General features: G+C 38.0%; 1 protein-coding gene across 13 annotated transcripts in view; it reads left to right on the top strand.

Moving 5' to 3' along the window:
- The window catches only part of DNM3 (dynamin 3), a 576,659-nt gene that overhangs the window by 276,310 nt on the left and 278,354 nt on the right, over positions 1 to 21,995 (top strand). For all 13 annotated transcript variants that reach the window (XM_024350123.3, XM_054673217.2, XM_016932653.4 and 10 more), the window contains one exon: positions 15,518 to 15,631. In XM_024350123.3, the coding sequence (XP_024205891.2) occupies positions 15,518 to 15,631 (114 nt within the window). The remainder of the gene's footprint in view (positions 1 to 15,517; positions 15,632 to 21,995) is intronic.

Here is a 21,995-nt window from a genome sequence, read left to right as displayed (position 1 = left end):
TGAAGAGGCCTTTCCTGATTAAGTGAAAAACATCATTTTCTCTCCAACATAAACCAAGAGCATGCATTATCTCACTTAGATTGCTTTGTTTTTTCACAGTATTTATCATCTCCAGATATATAATTATATGGTTATTGTCTATTGCTGAACTCTACCCACAACTCTACCCCAACTGGAGAATATAAGTTCTAGTGCCTAGAATAAAAAAAAAATAGGTACTCAATTAACGTAGTAAGTATTCAATAACCATCTATTCAACGGATGGATGGATGGATGGATCTTCTATCTCTGGCTAATATCTAGACTCAGCTTATCTTTGGCTCTAAAAAGGTAGCACTTGCTATGTAAATAGTGTTCTGATAATATTAATGAAATATCAGTTCTTTCTTGTTGGATTGTGTATATCAGAAGCTGTAGGAAGAAGCATACCTACATGCATCTTCCCCTTTTTCAATTTGTGTCATTATCTTGTTCTTGTATTGTGCTGCCTGTGGATGGCATTCTGTCTGGATGGATGTGTCTTTTTCACACACATATGATCATTCTAAAGAGACCCCACAGGAGGTTCTCACATGCCTGCTCTTTGCTTCCCTTGTTCACTGACTTCTGCACTCATCATCCCCCTATTTCCTTGCACTGCTGTAGACCTGGTTGTTTTCTGAGACAGTCCCTATCCAGTATTCTTTTCTCACATTCCACATTTGGTGCGAATCCAAAGCCAGTCCAGCATGGAGTGGACAGGTGGTGTTGGGGAGGGGGAACAGGGAAAGGCAGAGGAGAAGCAAAGCTCCAATGGAGATTCCCTTCTTTCTCCCATAGCTGAGGACCCTGTATTCTCAAGGGTAGCCACCTCAGCTCTATGAACCAGCTGTTTTTGGAAGTACATCTGGAACACTTTGGGATATTAAAATAGGGCTTTGTGGTCAAACTTGGAGTTGGTAAGCAAAGTTAAAAGGTGTGTTTATCTTGATACTTCTCAGCATTTTTAATAGAAGAATGTGCATTGTGTACGTGAGAGAAGACCGTATGGTATTGCAGGAATTTCATAACTTTTTTAGTCATGAAAACTTTTTTCCTGGAATGTCTTTCTTAAATAGCATTTCTTAGAACGTACTTTGAGAAACCCTGCCTCAACCCCATCAGTTACTTAAAAGTCTTCACTGGGCCGGATGTGGTGGTTCCCGCTTGTATTCCCATCACTTTGGGAGGCTGAGGTGGGCGGATCACCTGAGGTTGGGAGTTTGAGACCAGCCTAACCAACATGGAGAAACCCTGTCTCTACTAAAAATACAAAATTAGCCAGGCGTGGTGGTGCATGCTTGTAATCCCAGCTACTTGGGAGGCTGAGACAGGAGAATCGCTTGAACCTAGGAGGCAGAGGTTGTGGTGAGCTGAGATCATGCCATTGCACTCCAGCCTGGGCAACAAGAGCAAAACTCCATCTCAAAAAAAAAAAAAAAAAAGTCTTCACTGAGGCCTGAGCCTTCTCTCTATTTTAGAATACCAGAATGGCGGCATTTTTTTTTTAAATGTGCATGGCTCTTATATTTAGTCTTTGTGACTGATATGGTTTGACTGTGTCTCCATGCAAATCTCACCCTGAATTGTATCTCTCAGAATTCCCACGTGTGGTGGGAGGGACCCAGGGGAAGGTAATTGAATCATTGGGGCCAGTCTTTCCCGTCCTATTCTCATGATAGTGAGTAAGTCTCTCAAAATCTGATGGGTTTATCAGGGATTTCTGCTTTTGCTTCTTCCTCATTTTTTTCTCACAGCCACCATGTAAGAAGTGCCTTTCATCTCCCACCATGATTCTGAGGCCTTCCCAGCCATGTGGAACTGTAAGTCCATTTAAACCTCTTTTTCGTCCTAGTCTTAGGTATGTCTTTATCAGCAGTGTGAAAATGGACTAATAGTGAATCAGGGTCCTACAAGTATCATCTTTAATCTTTCTCTGAAAGCTGAATTGTATTGGAAGTGGAGAGAGGAGAAAGAGGTTGTTTTTAGGAATGAGCTCTTTTATTTTGACCCCTAGTAATTACTAGCAGGTAAATCCTTAGAAGCACTGAAAAAGGTAGTGATACATAAGGGCAAGTTAGAAGTTGTGAAGTGTGTTCTCTTGCTTGGTAGGAAGAAAGACAACTGGGTCATACATAAGAGATTGTGGCACTGAACAGGGGAGTTGGTAAGCCACTCCTCGGGACCTCAAGACCAAAGTGCACAGGGCTAACCAAACTGACAGGAAAGTATGTTTGTGGTTTGCACAAGGTGAAAGCCCCAGTTACCCACAGCTATTTGCTTAATGGTGTCTATATCCTCACATCCTGCACTGCCAAAATCCACAGAACAAAGGTGAAGAAGGAAGGTCCTTGATTCCTTCACATTGGAAGAGATTTAAAACTAGGATTCCACATTAGATACATGCATGCATTTTTCCCTAGAACATTAGTATTTATGGTAGTGGGTTCTCTATGAAGGATTGGCTACTAACACTTATTTAATACCTGAGTGTGTGAGCATCTCCTTAGTAATACTATTGGTACTCTTTTTCAGAGGTATGATAGGGTAAATAAATTTTTCTAGAATGTCTTAGGAACCCAAAACCTTAAAATTTGTCAGCCATTCTCATTACTTGACATTGATAAATTGCTCTATAGCTTTAATTTGAATGATTGAATGATAGCACATCTTGTTGCTTCCCTTTAGGGACCAAAATTTCCAGGAAGTCTTTTAAAACTGATTCTCTGTTTGATATGTTTTCTTCATTGGCCAATTCTTGTTTTGTTTTTTTTTTCTTCTTTTGCAATTTTGGAAGATTTTTTTTTTCTGCATCTGGAAGATGCTGAGAAAGTATTGATTCACCATATGGAATCAGACTTACATGGGAAAATTTCACCTCTGTCACCCACCCGTTCCACTCTCGAGCTCCCCATCTCCATCAAGCCACAGCAACAACTCTTAGTGAGGTTTCCCAGCCAGCAGGCATCAGGAGAGCCAGAGTGGTTTTTCTCATATTTAATGCTTTCAGACCAGTCACAGCTGGCTGCTCCTGCAAGTGCCCATCTCTCATCAGAGATGCTGAAGCTCCTCTCTGAGTCCCTCAATCCTCCCCTCTGTCCGGAGATTAAAGACAAAGGCCTGGCACAGAAGGGAGCCTTTGGGACCCTGCTTTAGCACTGTGACCCCATCACCTTTAGGGATTGGTCAGGCTGATGTCATACTAGTTGTTAATTTTTTTTTTTTTTTGAGACAGAGTTTCACTCTTGTTGCCCAGGCTGGAGTGCAATTGAGCAATCTTGGCTTACCACAACCTCCGCCTCCCGGGTTCAAGTGATTCTTCTGCCTCAGCCTCCTGAGTAGCTGGGATTACAGGCATGCACCACCACACCCAGTTAATTTTGTATTTTTAGTAGAGATGGGGTTTATCCATATTGGTGAGGCTGGTCTCGAACTCCTGACCTCAGGTGGTCCGCCCGCCTCAGTCTCCCAAAGTGCTAGGATTACAGGCGTGAGCCACCACACCTGGCCAGTTGTTAAATATTTTTAATATTCTCTCTTCAGTAACCTTAAAACCAGTGAAAAAAATTTTACGTTTGCCCTTACAGTGGCATTTGACCTTTGACCTTTCAATCTTTTCACCTTTACGTTTGACCTTTCAATCCTTTCACCTTATTGAGACATTCTCTTTCATTCATTTCTGTAGTATTCTCTGTTCTTTCTTCTAGCCCTGCCTCGGTTTCCTTCATGGGTCCATCCTCTCCTCCCAGACATTGCACGTTGGCTTTCCTCAGGGCTCAGTCCTGGGCCCTCTTCTCTTCTCACTCAAATGCTCATTTTAAGTCATTTTTTTCATACCCACAGTTTTATTTACACCTGCAAACAACAATTCACAAATTTGCACATCTGATCCAGACATCTTTACAGCCAATGATCTATTTCACATGTTCACATTTTGACATGTCCAGACTGAACTTATGACTCCTCCACTCCCTAAACATAGTCCTCCTACTCTCTGTCCATGAATGTGCCTCAACAGTCTGTTTAGTTTCTTAAACGTAGACCTCGGGAGTCATCTTCGACACCCCTTTCTCTCCCATCTTCCATATCCAATTTATCATTGTCATACTAACTTCTCTTCCTAAATATTCTTCAAATCTGTCCACTTCTCCATATGTTCATTTCTAAAACTTTGGTCAAAGTTATCATCATTTTTAATGTAGGATTCTGCAATAGTCAACTATCAATCACCCTGTATCCTTTTTCCTCTCTCGAATCTCTTCACCAACCCAGAGCTAGAAGAGAACTTTTCATGTGCAAATATGTATTAGTCTGTTCTCACACTGCTAATAAAGACATACCTGAGACTTGGTAAATTACAAAGAAAAAGAGGTTTAATGGACTCATGTTCTACGTGGCTGGGGAGGCCTTCACAATCATGATAGAAGGCAAATGAGGTGCAAAGTCACATGGTGGCAGGCAAGAGAGAGCATGTGTAGGGGACCTCCCCTTTATAAAACCATCAGATCTCATGAGACTTATTCACTATCAGGAGAACAGCATGGGAAAGACCCACCCCTCATGATTCAATTACCTCCCACTGAGTCCCTCCCATGACATGTGGGAATTATGGGAGCTACAATTCAAGATGAAATTTGCATGGGGACAGAGCCAAACCATATCAAAATCTCATATTGTTACTCTACTTTAAACACTTGAAAGGCTTCCCATTTTTCTCAGGATAAGGACCAAATTTCTTCACATAAATTACATGACTAAGTGTTGTTTGCTCCTCCAGGCACGCCTGGTAGGAGGCTCACTCTTGCTTTAGGTAGAGTGGCCACACTGAGTTTGCCTCTCCCTCTCCCACTCCTGCCCCACACATCCTTCAGATTTCAGCTCAAGTGCTGAATACTTTATGCCTTTTCTTATACCTGGTGCAGGTGAGAGCACTGTTCATGTAAGGAACCACTTCTTGGCAGCACCAACCAGAGTTATAATTTTACATTTATCTGTGTGAGACTTTGTTTAGTGCCTATTCTCTCACTTGTCTATAAGCTCCATGAAGGTTGGGGACTGTGCCTTTGTGTGTGTGTTACTGTTTCCTTGGTTTATTCTTGTATTTCCAGTGTGCTCTCTGACACCTCTAACTTTCTATTAAGTGCTCACTAACTTTCTATTAAATCGTTAATAAATAACGATTTATTAACGTTTATTAAAACGATTTATTAAGTTTATTAAAAGTTAATAAACTTTCTGTGCTCACTAACTTTCTATTAAATCGTTAATAAATATTTACTAAGGTGTTTTTTTTCTTCCTCTGTTAAATAAGCTCTCTGGATTATTTTTAGTAAACATCCACATTTTATTCAGGCCTTGATAATTATGAGGTATTTTTTCCTCATGTGTGCATATTTTTGTCCTTGTATGTGAGAAATAGATGACAGGCTTAGTTCTCATTCTGTTTTGTATCATTTGGAATCCCTTCCACATGGAGGGCCTATTAACTTCAAAGGAAGCTCTGCACATGGGAAAGATACACAGGAAAAAAGTGAAAAAAACTAGAGCCCTGATTTTCATCATGGTTAATGGCCTGGATCTTATAGTGGTTTAGGTGAGTAAACTCTGAGAATAAACAGCTCACTCTTAGTGAACTCTTAGAAATAACTGTACATGTGGCAGAAATAATGCATATGCAGGCATTTGAGCAAATTCTGGGAAGCAATAAGAAGAGAAAAAAATCTTTAGAAATAATTTTAAGAATCAAGATAGTGCGGAAGCCTAGTAAGCCACAGAGGCATAAAACATGCCCTCATTATGTGAGCATGGGCTAATGTTTTGGAAGCGAAGCTCAGTGAGAAGAGGTTTCTGGTGCTTTTGCAGGGCAGAATGAGTAGATGATGATGAAGGCACTGTAGACATAGTCATTGTAGATTTGGGAAGTCCAGAAAAAAGTGAGAAAGGGACTCCTTCAGTTGCATGATGAAGTTCTTTTGCGAAACAGTAACTTGGAGTTCTGTTTAATTTATAAAATCTTTGTTAGTTGGTTACAATTTAAACTTATGCCTGTGTTATTAGGTAGGGGTTGGGATTTACAGAGGAACCAGGGAAACAGAAAGTTATTAATTTTTTGGCAGCTGTATTTTAAAAAGCGGGGGTTTGATATGAATATTAAATATTGGTTCCTTATTTTCAATCAGTTTTTATTGAACACTATTAATGTTTTCAGTCAATCCAGTCAGTTCCTTATTTAAAACAGTCAGGCTTCTTTCATCACAGTGATTTCCCATATACTACTTCAGAATGCTTTCTTTTTATGTTGTGCTGTTAGGTTATTTCACTACCAGGTTGCTTATAATCTGTTTCAGTTTTTTCCAACATGCTGTGTTCATTATACATTAAAGGGAATCTCAAGAAATTGCCTCTTTTAAACAAGCAATAATGTGATGCCAACTTACTTTTTTAATAACATGAGTATTATAGGAAAATAGGAAAAATACAGGGAAATGGAAGGAGGAAATAAATAGAACTTTGTGTTTTACCATCAAGTTTCAATCATAGGTAACATTTTGATATATATTACAATTTTTTCCCTGTCCTTACAATAACAAATATAACTGAAATAATAGCATACATATAATACTAATAGGTACTAATCTAAATCCTTTACATATATTAACTCATATGATTCTCATAACAACTCTACATTATAGGTATTATTATTATTCCATGTTACCTATGAAGAAATTGAAGCAAAGGGAGTTTGTTCCCTTTAACTGACCCAATGTCACCCAGGCAGCAACTATTGAAACCAGGAGCCAATCCCAGATAGTCTGACTCTAGGGTCCTGCCCACTATTAGCACACCCTGGCAAAAATATTTTTCTCACATCATGTACTAGGCATTTTTGTTTAGCTTAATTTAACATCAGAGGATTATGCCACAACCTGTTAATCAGTTTCCTGTTAGGAAAATGGGTTGCTTCCAATTGCTTGCCATTAGATGCCATACTGTAGCCAACATTGTTGTATGTGTGTGCGTTAAGGGTGGGGGCTCTGAAATCAGTCCACTAGAGAGGTTTTATTTTATTCAATTGCTGAATCCTCTAAGCGTGCTCTGCAAATTGGAGTAAAATGGCAAACAGTGCGGAAACTCCTACAAGGAAGACCTGTTTATTACAAACATGGATTTGTGAGTTAAATAGAAGTACAATCTCATTTTCCTCGCCTATCAGGGAGGAAAATGTTCCTTCCCTCATAGAATTATTATGTGGATTAAAAGAAATAATGTGTGTGAAGCTCTTAGCATAGTGCTTGGCACCGAGTAATATTTAGTAAATGTTAGCCATTGTTACTATTCCTGAATTTCTAAAAATGGAGTCAAATTATTATATTCTTTGCCTATTTTAGATACTTAGGAAACTCTCATTTCCTAGAAGGTTAAAACCAGGAAGTAACATCCAAATGTAAAAAAGTCACTTAGCCAATTCATTCGTATTAGTAACAATTGATTTTATAGAGTCTTGTAGAGTCTTGAAAACAAAGAAAAACAACCTTTCATCAAATATTTGATTATTTTGTGTCTCAATTTCTCTGTTCTTTAAATCCCTTCATATATACTTCATCTTATTTTCTTGTTTTCACAACTTCTTTATCTCTGTCATAGCATTAGTTCATCAGATGTGAAAATCTATTTTCTACCATATAGCTGGCCACTTACAAGTCACACCTGGGCATATTTGTGGTGGCCCTCACTTGTGTTTCTGGGGCCAGGGCACCTGGCACAGTACCTGATCCATCATAGGCATTCAGGAAATACTGGATGACTGACTGATAAGTGTCTTAGGTGAGAGAGACTTTTGAACACTTTCCTGAATTGAACTTGTCCCTGAAAACTGCAGGCATGACCCCCTTCCTTCCACTGTTAGAGCATACACCCTCTGTGGGCAGGCGAGTTCCCTTGATGAATGGAGGCAAGAATGGCAGAAAGATAGGCCCAGGACTACACTTCCCTGTTTGTCCATCCAGATCAATGTGAGAAGTCACTTTACTCCTCCTGGGGAGGACTGAGTGAGGAAACAACAAGAGTGCCTCTCCATTCCTCAACCCTCAGCGGTATTGCTCCATCTTCTCCCACCTTTTATTCCATTGAGTTTAATCCTTATTCTGGTGGCCAACCAGGGCTGTGGCTATCCCTCTTTGAGGTAAGAAGTCAAAGCTCTATCAGTTCTGCTTCTACCTTCTTGATATCACTCCCCCAAAGCTAATCATAGCTCCTATGGGCATCCTCTTAGCACCACTAGTGGACAGAAGGTTCTGAAAGGGGTCAAAGCAGTGCATTTGTAGAGTCCACTTCAAGGCCAGCCTATGTACAAGGTTACACGTTTGCTCCTTATTTCTTGTTTCAAATTATGTTCAGACATGCTGTTTCTATAGCTTATCAGAAATTCTGCAATGATCAAATGAAATAATTAATATACATTAATAATAAAATATTCAACAAACTAGACATGGGAATTTTGTGAGCCCCCTCCTCAATGTGAATATGAATCCTCTCCTACTGTGAAGTTCCTAGATACAAAAGTTCAAGAATTACATTCCCAAAGGTGTTTTTAAGAAGTTAGCTTTGCCACCATGCATTTACCGTCAAGGGGGAAAGCCATCTATGTGCATACTCTTGGAGAAGGACACTTGAAACATGGGTGTCTATTGCAAAATTCAGGAATTTGCAGGGACCACAGCTCCAGTTACCCACCAGGATATTTTTCAGTTGCCTTCCTTTTCCATACAGCATATTCAAAACCTCCTAATTTTTACTTTCCTTTTTCCTTTGCATTTCTCCTCCTGCCTCCTGTTACAAAATTCACTGGTCTAAGAAGCCTAGGCTTCCTGAGGAGACATTCTCCCCTCTATCTCATTAATCCAGAGCCAGCTGGAAAGCATGTGCTTAGGAGAAGAGTAAGTGGGGTGGGAGAGACCCTTAAGTCTGTAAATAAGCCACATCAGTTAAGGTTAGCTCTCCACAGTTCCCTTCTTGCCCTGGCCCAGAGCACAGAATGGCACTGATGGCAGCTGATCTAACCCTTCCTTCCTAGGCCTGGCTCTAACAGGTTAACACTAGAACCTATAGAGTGCATTGTGGTATGTACAGACCTCAGCTACCCTATAGTATAAAATTAGGAAATCTAGTTCACCTCTCGAGGCCTGCCAGGCCTGTAAATGGGAAGACTCTTTTCCCTATAGTTAAATCCCTGTCTCAGGCATGCCTTAGAAACGAGTCTGCTAGCCAAATTCAAGGACAAGTAACCTGTATCCTGAGGATGCCTGTGCTCGCAAAGGTAGATCTTTCCTAACCAACTGGGTGACTGGACTGTCCATTGCCTTCGAGGAGCCCATGCAGCTCCCCAGCATTTGGCCAGGTAGGCTCCAAGGTATGTGAACTACCTTTATAGAAGCAGCTGCTTATCTACTGAGAAAGCCTAGTTATAAGCTTTCGTAATCTACCAAGATCAAACTATCTAACGGTGCATGGATTATAACCTTTATCTAGGCTGCAGCAGTTAAAAAAAAAGACAGCTGCATAGCTGAAAAAAACTTGCATGGTCGACCATAAGTGAGATCAAGGTCAAACCCCCTGCTCACAGGGTTCAAGACCTTGGCCACACTAGAAGTCTTCCACATGTACTTTTGTCTTCCCATGATTTTATTCCTTGTCTCTGTATTGATTTTATGATCCAGTATGTCAGCCAGATGTTGGGGTCTGAACTTACCCGTAACATACAGGTTTTGCTGACCTTGACAAAATCTGTTTTCTCATAGCATGGAGGAAACTAACAGAACACATATTCTCTTAGGGTAGGCTAATCACCAAGAGAAGAGGCTGGGCTGTTCCACTCTTCCCATTGCTGGTCTTGCAGTTGCTTTCAAAGTTTTCCTATTTGGCAAAAGAAGCTTGGGTGATATTTATGGGCAATAAATTTAAAAAAAACAGTTTGTCTCCTGCTGAACAAATGAGAACATGCCCTTTTAGCTCTCAAGGTCCTTTCTAGTCATGTAATTATGGGTTTGCTTGTTCTTGTTTACTCAAATACTCAAAACAGAATTTGATATTCAAATACTAAGAAGATGTAAGTGGCTGTTGTAGTGAACATTAATAGATTTATTTTGGCAGTTTTAATTTGAATATAAAATTAACATTTTATATTTTCTCTTTCTCTGTGAAGGGCTTCTACCACTAATCCTATTTGTCTTGGCATTCTTTTCAAATTTTATTTAGTCTTTGACTTCTGTTCCCACTTACTTTCCTTTTTCTTTTCTTTTTATTAATTTCCCCTTATTGGTCTTACTCCTTGTAGTCTGACCATTTTTCCTGAATGTCTGCCTTTTCTTATCTCATTCCATTGTTTTACTTTGATTTTGCAGCTTCTCTCCCTCAATTCCTTAGTGAAAAGTACATTAGGAATTGTTCTTTCTAAAATCCTATTTTGAGCTGATTGTTATCAGAAAAACAAGTCCATTTGTGAAAAACGTGCTTCCTTTATTGTAAAAGAAAGGGCTGGGATTGGATTACTGCTTCTTAACCTTTTTATGATGGCAGCTTAATTGCTGACAGCATCCAGTGCTGAACTCACTTCCATGGGTACCTGGTAAGAGATGTGGGTCATGTTTCTTCACAACATGGCAGCTGTAATCTTCTTTTTCCCTTCAAATTAGAAAGCATATTGCATTGCAAGTGATATAATGTCATAGGGATAATCTTAAATATATTCTAATTATTTGTATGTCCATTCTTTGAAAATTTTAACTGTTATTAGTAAAATTTTTAAATTTTTAAATTGAAATTAGTAAAATAATTGTCCTGTAGCTCAGTTGACTAAATCCACTGGACTAAATGATGTTTAATAAATACCCTTTTCAGCTACAACATTAAATGCTTCTAGAAATAGTGGTGCATCTTTGAGGAATGAATCTAATGGTGCCAGTAAGATCAGGCAATTTATTTAGCATCACATCAGCTTAAACTCTGAAAACTCCATTCTTGTCTTCGTTTACACGGTACCTGCTTTTTTTTTTTTTTTTTGACTTCATTGGACTCTTATTCCTTTTATCTTCTCATTTTCTACCTCTCCAGTGGCACCTCCTGACCTTATTTCTCTGCTTGACCTAGATTGAATGGATGATCACCTGAATTACTCTCTTGCCTAAAACCTTCAACATCGTTACACTTCTGTACTTAGGTCACTCGGATTCAGAAACTCAGAACCCTGGATCAATTCCCATTTATCATCTTATTTTCTACATCACGTGTGCAAAGTGCTGCTGGAAAAGAGAACACAATTACGCTGATTGTGTCCCTGAAAGTTTGTTCTTTGTTCTCAGCTTTCAGCCATTTAAGAAAATGAATTCTAGTTGTACCCACTCTCACTCAACTACTGGTTGCCTCAATATCACTACCTTCAAGCCTCCCTTCCAACTTCATACTCTCACTCTCCCAGATAATTTTGTCTGCTTTGTCAACAGAAATGGAAAGATCAAATATAACCTTCCTAAACCTCCTACTCTGCTCCTCGCGAAGGACTTACGTCCACCCTTACTCTCTCAACCTCCCCGGCCTCACAAGATGAGGCAGCTTTATTCCTATTTCAAGGCTAGACCCTTCTCTTTGCTGTTCATGTTATCCACTCCTATCTTTGTCCTTGTATCCTCTTTATTGTATCGCCAACCTCTTACTCTCTACTTATGATTATTATTATTATTATTATTATTATTATCGAGGCAGAGTCTCTCTCTGTTGCCCAGGCGGGAGTACAGTGGTGCGATCTTGGCTCACTGCAACCTCTGCCTCCTGTGTTCGAGTGATTCTCCTACCTCAGCCTCCCAAGTAGCTTGGGACTACCGGCACCCGCCACCATGCTGGGCTAATTTTTTGTATTTTTTGTAGAGATAGGGTTTCACCATGTTATCCAGGATGGTCTCGATCCCCTGACCTCGTGATACACCCACCTCAGCCTCCCAAAGTGCTAGGATTACAGGTGTCAGCACCGTGCTCGGCCCTCTCTACTAATTATGAATCAATAAACATGCTCAATTGTTGCCCATGCTAAAGAAAGAAAGAAAGGAAAGAGAGAAAGAAAGAAACCTAAAACAAAACAGCTATCACTACCATCACCTCCTTTGACCCTGTGACCTATTCTGGTTTTAACTGTCTTCCTCTGGGAAGAGCTCTCCCCAGTCACTGTCTCCATTTTTTGTTTCCCATTCACTTTTCAACACAAAGAACTCTGACTCCTTGTCCCACCACCACACTGGCATAGCTAAAGACACTGTGATGTCTGCATTGTACTGTCATATCCCTTTCTTGCTGAATTTGACACTTCCAACCTCACACTCCTTGAAATTCACCTTGGTTTTGGCTTCCATGATCTTATTGCTTTTGTTTCTCTGACATTCCTTTACAGACTCTTGTGACTACCTCTGAAATGTTGATATTTCCCCGAGGATTCCATCTTGAACCACTGCTATTTTGCTTGGAGTTTTACCGCTACCAGTGTTTGTGCTGAGGACTTGCAAGTCTATACCTCCATCCTAATCTCTTCCTTTTGCTTCAGAGGTCAGATCACACTCCATCTGTGTTTCCTACAGCTACCTCAAAGTCAGCATAGCCTTTGCTGAATTTGTGAACTCCTCCACTTTCCCAAACTGGGTCTTTTTCCTCTATTCCTTCTGAATTTTAGAATGGTTGGTTTTAAAAGTTGGTAGCTGCGATAGTTTCAGAATCATTCTAAAACAACACACAGTTCAATAAAAATATAATGTAAGCTACATATGTAATTAAAAAATTTCTGGTAGCCACATTAAAAAACAAAAGGAAACATGAAATTAATTTTTACAATGAATTTTATTTAGCCCAATATATGTAAAATACATTTTGACATGCAATAATTGTTTTAAATTAATGAGATATTTTACATTATTTTTTGTATTAAGTTTTCAAAATTCAGTGTTTATTTGAACACTTATGGCACATCTTAATGGAAACTAGTCAATAGGGCTCAACCACCATATGTGGTTAGTGGCTACCGGCTACACTATCACCTACTTCTGTCTTTCCCCCTCACTAATCCCACTCTCATTCACTCATAAATCCTGTTGATTTTACCTCCTAGATATTTCTTCAGTAAGTTCATTTCCTTTTAACTTTATACATCATGGCTTTAATTCATATCCTGGCCGTATTTCACTTGGATTATTGCAATGGCTTTTATAACCTACTTTCTCTGTTCCAGGGAGCATGCAAGATCCATTGAAATGCAGGTACTATAGTAAGATATCTACTGATATGTAGTTTTAACGAGAAAATAAGAAAGCTCAGATTCATATTTAATATTTATTTATTATACATACTGATGCCAGCACCCTTGCTCTGCATCTCTGATAAAACGAAATAACTAGTATATTTTCATTGAGTGGTATGATTAGCATGCTACTTGTAAGCCCTGGTAGGGTGGGTAATGGTCTTAGTGTGAAATAATTTAACCAGCTCCTTCTTACTCAAAACTATTAAATAGATGTGATCATTTACTCTATGGAAAATAAAGTTTGATTGTATGTGTGCATGCATGGGCTTCAAGCTTCATTGTGAATAAGAATCACCTTGGCAACATATTTAAATGTAGATTTTTGGGTTTCATATATATACATTCTCATTCATTTGGAATGGTAGGTGGTCCAGGAATCTGTATTTTTATAAAGCATTTGAATGATTGTAATATAACTGGTAGAAACCATACTGTATTGGTCTGTCTTCATGCTGCTGATAAAGACATACCCAAGACTGGGAAGAAAAAGAAAAAGAGGTTTAATGGACTTACAGTTCCACATGACTGGGGAGGCCTCACAATCATGGTGAAAGGCAAAGAGGGACAAGTCACGTCTTACATGGATGGCAGCAGACAAAAAGAGAGCTTGTGCAGGGAAACTTCCATTTTTATTCCATCAGATCTTGTGAGACTCATTTACTATCACGAGAACAGTGCAGGAAAGATCTGCCCCCATAATTCAGTTACCTCCCACCAGTTTCCTCCCACGACACGTGGGAATTGTGGGAGTTAAAAGTTAAGATGAGATTTGGGTGGGGACATAGCTAAACTATATCACTATACTATACTATCACTATACTTTGAGTATTAGTCTGTTCTTTGTGAAGTAGAGAGTTAAAAAGCCGTGGAGAAAAGTGCATTAGCCCAGACTGGAGAGGGATGCTAAATGGGGGTTATAAAAGCAACAGCACACTGAAATGGAAATTGGGCACCAAGGCAATGCTGAAACGGGGAATCAAGGGCGACAGGGGCTGGAAATATGGAGAGAGGCTTGGAAGACAGTGATGAGAACCGTGGTCTATTCCATAATTTTCTCTGGGATTGGCCTTCCTTCTTCAACTAGAAAAGTTAATAGCAATATAAAAATGAAATCTGATTATTAGGGTATTTTCATCTTCCTTTAGTAACTTACATTCATTAGTTTTTCAATAAGTAATTTTTAAACATTTCAGGATGTCAACATATTGAGGAATTTCAGTGTAGGACAGTTTTTGACCTTAGAACAATATCATCCAATTGCATTTAGCATTTCATTTCTAGTTCTGTGACAACAAAATTATCTTGTATAGAGGACATGGTAAATGATGCCCTCTGGATAACAGAATTTAACTTCACAATAACTCTGAGGGGGAAAAAACCTCACATTTTTCCTTAAATTATATAAATACTTATCTATAAATAATTTCTGTTAAATCTATGATCCAAGTTGTTAATATTTTAAAACTTAAAACCTGTTTAAAAAATTTTATGAAGATGCTGCATATTTTGTAATATGGTAGAGAACAACCAGAAGATTTAAACTTCATAGGTTTAAAATTTTACAATATGCTGTTCAAATTATAAATTAAGACTATTAAAAACTCCAAACTTTTCATTTTAGTTTATTACTTTATCTTTCTCCTTCAGTCAGCCTTATTTAGGACTAACAAGGGGCTAACTGATTGAATTGAGTTTCTTCTTTTCATCATTTGCTGGCAGGTCTCTGGTGGAAATCCTGATGGGCTGCAAACTAGGCAAACAAATGGGCCAGTAGGCTGGAAGTGGGGAAGGGACAGTGGATATGGAGAGTCTATTGTTCATCCAGTCAACTAAATATGTTTTAATTGTAGCAACAATGCCATAAGTAGGCCTGACACAGTCTATTAGTTTGCCTCACTTCATTCTTGTTTCAGTCACTCCACTTCAACCATCGATGAGTCTTAGATTTTTATTCCATTCATTGACAGGAGAGACTTCCCTTCACTCATCTGCACTTTTGGAAGATAAATTCTCTTGAATAACTCAATGGAAGTTGAGTTTGGAGGGAAAATACTATTTTTATTGCAATTAATATCTTGTTTTTTAACTTCTTAGTCCAAGACATCTAATCTCCGTTGGCTTTTGTTAAACTAAACACCTCTGCTGATTTCTGCTTTTTCGTAGGTGATTCGCAAGGGGTGGCTCACCATCAGCAACATTGGCATCATGAAAGGCGGCTCGAAGGGATACTGGTTCGTCCTTACTGCGGAAAGTTTGTCCTGGTATAAAGATGATGAGGTAAGTCACAGAGAGTGATAAAGTTTTCTCGTTAAAGTATTTCTCATTTTAAATTAACTGATATTATTATACTATGCAATTTTGAGACACCAGTGGTTCTCTTTCAGTGAGATTAAGCTTGGAATGTTTGTTTAAAAAGGCACTATTATTTTCTTATAGATTTTAAATTTTACAATATTCGCCCAAATTTCTTTTTCTTTTTGTTTATTTCTTTGCTGTAACCATATGTTTGCTTACCTGAAGAAATGGAGGTAGGCATCAAAGTTGAAAACCTCCTTCTTTATAATCATGTCAATGTACTGGTACAGTGAAAACAATTTTCGTTAAAGAAAGTGTTGAAGGACCCAAGGTAATAGAACATTTTAAGAGTGAAATTAATAATATTGATGCACAGTTAATAAAGCATGTTGGAATTGTTCCTGTGACATCTGTCTCAAATGAAAGGCTTTTAAGAACGTCCACATCGCTAGTCTTCAAGTGAGTCTCAGATCATTGTTTATACAAATTTTGTTCTTTGAGAATTTGATATCTATGTAAAAGCATGAATTATGGTAATTATAGTGTTCTGGTTCATGTTAGATGTTAATAATTTTGGTCCTGTGACTTACTACTCATTTAAATTTGATAGCTATAAAAGTGCAAACAAAAAACTTATATTAGTCTTACAGAACCATTTAAGTGCTAGAAATCGATACCATTAAAATGTGAGGGAGCACAGATAGAAATTAAACTATGTCTTGAAATTTTTAATAGCCCTGGTCTGACCTGATAATTTTTTGGTACTTATAATGCGGCATGCAAACATTAGATAAGGATACTCTGTGATAGCAAAACTATGTACAGGTGAGATTCTCAATTTCATGTGGCCACGAAGGGCATGTGTTTCAAAGTTAAAAGTTTTTCCTATCTTGGCCTGACATCTTTTGAAAGCATTATAGGGTGCCTTTGTCATTCCTTGGAGGAAAAGTTTCATGTCTTATATAGCACTTTTCATTTCTCAGGAGATCTGTGTGTAATAGTGTGTTGAAAAATATTGGATGATAGGTTGATTGCCACTAAACTTTCTGCAATAAGGGAAATGAAATCCTATAGAAATGTCCAAACAAAATGCTATTTAAGAGCTTGTATTTAAATTTTTATGTCATTGACCATAGTCAAAAGTAGATTTGGTCACTGTGATAGTATGAGGGTTAGCAGTGGTTTCTTTCCTATGCTGGCTGCTTAGCTATCTCTGTCATTCTGTGGGAAGCTCTAGTTTTAACATAGCTTGAGGAGCTCAGAGACACTTCCCTAGATGTAAAAATCACTAAGTAGATGATCTTCTTTGCTGTTCAGTTGTAATAAGGTATTTCTATTAGATATATTTTCCCTCCAAGGATTTAGATGATAATTTATGTGCATTTAAATATGTGTAAACCTTGGGACCTTTCTCAGTTATATAAGGCCGCAGAAAATATTTTACTAAGGAATCATAACAGTGATGGCTAGTGTTTTATATGTATTAATTAACTCATTTAACCATATTCAGCCTTAACTACTACTATTCCTATTGTTGATGAGAAAACTAAAAATAAAACAAAACCTTTTTTTAAAAAAGTCTTTTCTACAGGACTATTTTCCTTATTGCAGAACATTTAGTCTTGGCGAGGATAACCAACTTACCAAAGTCACACAGCTAGTTGGTGGCAAAGCAGAAATTTGAACCCAGGCTGTTGAGCTCCAGAGCCTATGCTTTCAACCACAAATAAAGGCAAGAATCCCAGAGATGCCTGGAGTTGTCCAAGCCAACCTCATCCCACAGAGGACTTATGAAGATGAATTCCAGGCATCTCAGCATTGACATGTTCCTGGGTGTTAGCAGCAGAGACACTGAAGACTCTAGAGTAGCTACTGCTGTTGGAGTGTGGCATTAGTCTGGCTCTGTGAGTCCTGAAAATAAGCCCATTGGAAGGTATAGGATGCTCTCTGTAGGGAAGGAAGAAGCTTTGAAGGCTTGGTGAGCTCTTGGTTATTGGCTCATCTCCTCTCCTCCAGACTCAGGATAATTCTTTACAAAATCACTGCCCTTGTAGCTTCCTCATGAGTACTTGATTACAACAAATGGAAAATAAATATGCACAGTTATAATATTAACCAAGTGCCATGAATAGTCCCACTCTGTGTGCTGTGTATAACCAAGGTATGGTATGGAGGGTAGTTGGGGGCAGGTGAGAGTGGAAATGACCCTTGAAATAAATGGAATTATTTAGATGAAGAAATTCTAGGAAAGGGTAGTTTCATCCATTTAGATCATTTTAAAAAAGAGGAAATGACAAAGTTACTGTTCTGTGGAGCTAACAAGCAAGTAGACTAGTAATAAATGTCAGATAGTAAATGCTCTGAAGAAAATAAAATGGGGCATTGAGTTAGAAAGTGATAGGGGAGGGGTCTTTAGATTCGGGTGATTGGAAGGAAGTACCACTTGAGCAGAGACTGAGATGATGAACTGTGCAGAAGATTTTGCTGAAGAATATTCCAGGTAGAGGGAACAGTAAGTATAAAAACCCTGGAGATGGGATCCAACAGGAAGTCTGTGGCTATGACATAGGAACAGTGGGGGAGAAAGGCAGGAGATAAAATCAGAGGTACCAGTGGATGGGGGCCTTATCAGTCCCTACCCAATGGTTTGGATTTTATTACAAGGATAACTGAAAATGATTGGAGTGTTCCAACAGGTTGTGACATGATTGGATTGATGGTTTAGAAAGATTGCCCTGGCTGCTGGATTGTACATAATAAGTGGGATGGGGTGGATGCGTGAAGGGAGTGGGGATGGCTAGCATGGAAGAAGGGAGACCAGATTGGAAACTCTGACCATGGTCCAGGCAAGGGAGGACGGTGGCTGGGTAGTAGCTGGTGGTGAGGGTGCGGAGCACTTAAGTTCAAGGTAGCAAAATTATGGGCTACACACAGCTATGATTGAGTCACTAGCTTCTGTTACTCATTCAGAACTCTCAAGAAACAAGACAGGAAGTTCTCATCATTAAGATCATCATTGAGACTGAAAGCTGGCCTTCGTGAATTTAAGCAGGTATAATGACTAGGGGGAATGCTACTTGCAACCACAACTCAAACTCAATGATGATCTTAATGAGGAGGATCATCACCATAATGGCTAATAGTTGTTGAGTATTTATAGTTCACTGAGCACATTATTTACATTCTCCATTTTAGAGATAAAGAATTGAGGCTCAAAAGAGAGTGAGTAACTTAGCCAGGTGCTAAGTGTCAGTGCTGTGCTCTTAATCATCTGAACATTTCCCAACAATTACTTTCTGAACACTTGTTATGTACCAGGCACTGTCCTAATCACTAAGGATAAAATGATTAGCAAGGAATTCATGGTACCTATTCTTATGAAGCCTCTTTCCCAATAAAGCAAACATACAAATAAATAGGAAAACCTAGCAGATGCTGATTACAGGCTAGGAAGAAAATAAAGCCAGTGATGAGTTGACATAGAGTGTCTGGGATAGAGGACACAGGTAGGGGGTACTTTACATTGGATGGTCAGAGAAGGTTTGTGTTAATGTTCTGAGGCAGGATTGAGCCTGATGAATTTAAGGAGGGTAATTAAGTCCAGTGTGACTGGAGCAAAAAGAGAAAGGTACTCTAAAGATGAGGATTTTGATGATTTTGATATTAAGAATGATGAGAAGTCTTTGAAGTTTTTAAGCTGGAGAGTCACATGATAAGATTTGAATTCTTTACTGATTCCTTTGGTTGCGTTGTGGAGAATGGATTGGAAGAGGGCGAAACTGGACTGGGGAGTTACTAGAAAGCTATTGCTTTCTACATCTATTGTGGTCTGCATAGATAATGGTAGCTTGGGCTGGGATGAGTTGTGGAATTTGATAAAAATGAACGGATTTAAGAGATGTTTTTGGAAGGTGAAAATTGACATGAACAACTCATCACACATGCTAAGAGTTGCAGCAAACTGTAAGCCTCTTGAGACCAGGAGACATTGTTTGTTCCCTGTCCTACCACCAGGGGACATAGCACTGATAGGAGGCACTAACTAAATATTGATTGAATGAAGGTGTCATTGAGCAAATGAATGAATAAATGCAGCATAATAATTAATCACGTCCTGGCATATCAAGTGTCAAAATTAAATTATTGAATTACAGAATAAAATTACCATTAAAGGTAGATTGTCTTAAATTGTCTTAAATTTTGTTAATTTTCATCATTGAAGGTTAGTGTTTTTTTGTTTTTGTTTTTGTTTTTTGTTTGTTTGTTTGTTTTCTATCCTCTGACTATATATATGTGACTTCCTGGATTGAAAATCATTTAAACAGAAAATTAATTTCCCAATGTTGTTTTCATACATTGCCCATATATGTTGTACATTTTTGGAAAGGGATTTAGTAAAAAGCAAGATGTGAGAATAAAACAGAAACTGTCATTTCAAAAGTTTTTTGAAATGGATTTTTGATCTAGATAATTTTACATTAATACTTTAAAATCAGACTTGAAAAAAATGATGGCTTTTCTTTAACTTATGTCTAAAATGTGAATTTTAGGAGAATGGGAGACCCTGATTCAAGGAGAAAAGAGCCTTATTTTTCTTAAAACCAATGAGAAATTTGTTTTAAAAATACATAAATGTGTAAATTTTAAGAGATAATTCAAATCTCTGAAGAAAGAGGACTGTTAATTTATGTATAATAAAAGCACTTAGTCAATATTTATTCTATTTCTATAGCCCAGTGTGTAAAGATTTAAATCATAATGAGCTACTCCTAGGCAAGCAGAATAATGCAACATAGGCGTTTCCAGTGGAAATCTGCTAACCTTATACTATTGAGGAAAACCCAACATCTGCATTGAAATAAGGACATTCTTTGGACTCTTAAGAAATTACAGGCCTCATTTTTGTGGGTTGAAGTGTTTGGATAACTTGATAAGGAGATTATATAATTCCCTTATAGGGATATTTACTTAGCATTGTTTTCATTTTGTAACAATAACAAATGACAAATGTAACTTCAGAAATAGGAAACAAAATGACAGTTATATCCCTGGATGATCAAAGTTGTGAGATCAAGAAGTTATAGAAATATTCAGCTCTCTTTCTAGTTTCACTTATACTTTTAAGATTGTGCATATTTCCTACCAGATCTGCACACTCCCTGTGGTGAAAAAGGTCAGCGTCGACCCTGTGAACACTGTTCACACTCCTTCGTTAAGTTATTTAGTTAGCCAAAACTTAGATATTTTCACAAAAGTCCCAGTAAATATTGAACTCTAATCCACTTATATTACTTAAAATTCTGCATGATCACAGTTGTATATTTTTTACATACATAAACTATCTGATGTTATTCTTTTTTAATATAGGATTATTCATACAAATATTTCCATGTTCTGGTATTATCTAAAGATTTATAATTTTGAAAAAAAGAGTATTATTCAATAAACCATAATGGCCAATCCTATTCCAAATTTATTAAAAATGAGCTTAGATTCAAACCCACTCCCCTATATGCATTATTTGTCCTACTCAAAAGTTTATCCTGGAAGAGCAATATTATCCTTTATATTACCCTTTCCCAGAAGAGAAAAATTTTTAAATGTGCCTCATTTAATGACTTTAAAATACATACAAAACATTCTTTCAAGCATTTGTTTTGAAAATTGAGTAAAAAATGTTTAACAAAAAAGGTGTTAACTTTATGTTTTAAGGAAAAATATTGAAAATGTTATCCTGGAGTGCCTCACTTTAGGATGACTCTGCTGCCGTCCTAGCTTTCCCTTTGGAGTCTGAAGGACGGGTGTAGTCTCCTTAATGTTCTGGCTAGGTCATTGTCTCATTCTGGGAGCTGTCAAGCACTCTCCTGAGCCTTGCAGGGTCCAGTAGAATAATTCCATACGTGAACTCTCATAGGCAGCATTTGCAACAGGTGGTACAAGGCATTTAAGATTGGGTAGAACGATGTCGATATTCTGTGAGTAATTTTTATATTGTCTTCCTGTTTATATTCTACATTTTGTAAGTATTGTTTAGGACTTTATTTGCTAGTAATGGGACTTTTATTTAAGGCAAAAATCTGCATCGTGCAATGTATCTTGCAGAAGCAGAGATGAATTTTAGCAGATGACATATTGCCATAAGACAAGATTGTTTAAATGAGAGAAATTTAACTTTAATCATATTTGTGCTTTGTAGTTTTGCCCCATCATTCAGTTTTTTAATTAAAGAAACTATAATGTCAGGTTTGGTTAAAATATCACTGTCAGAAAATTTGAAACTCACTGGGATCTTAGCTTTAAGACTGAGACTTTCATTTTAAAAATAAAATAGCTGAATGAAAAATAG

This window comes from Pan troglodytes, chromosome 1, assembly GCF_028858775.2.
Source record: "Pan troglodytes isolate AG18354 chromosome 1, NHGRI_mPanTro3-v2.0_pri, whole genome shotgun sequence".
NCBI lineage: Eukaryota > Metazoa > Chordata > Mammalia > Primates > Hominidae > Pan > Pan troglodytes.
Note: the sequence above shows the minus strand (reverse complement) of the source record. Positions and strands in the feature narration are given on the sequence as shown.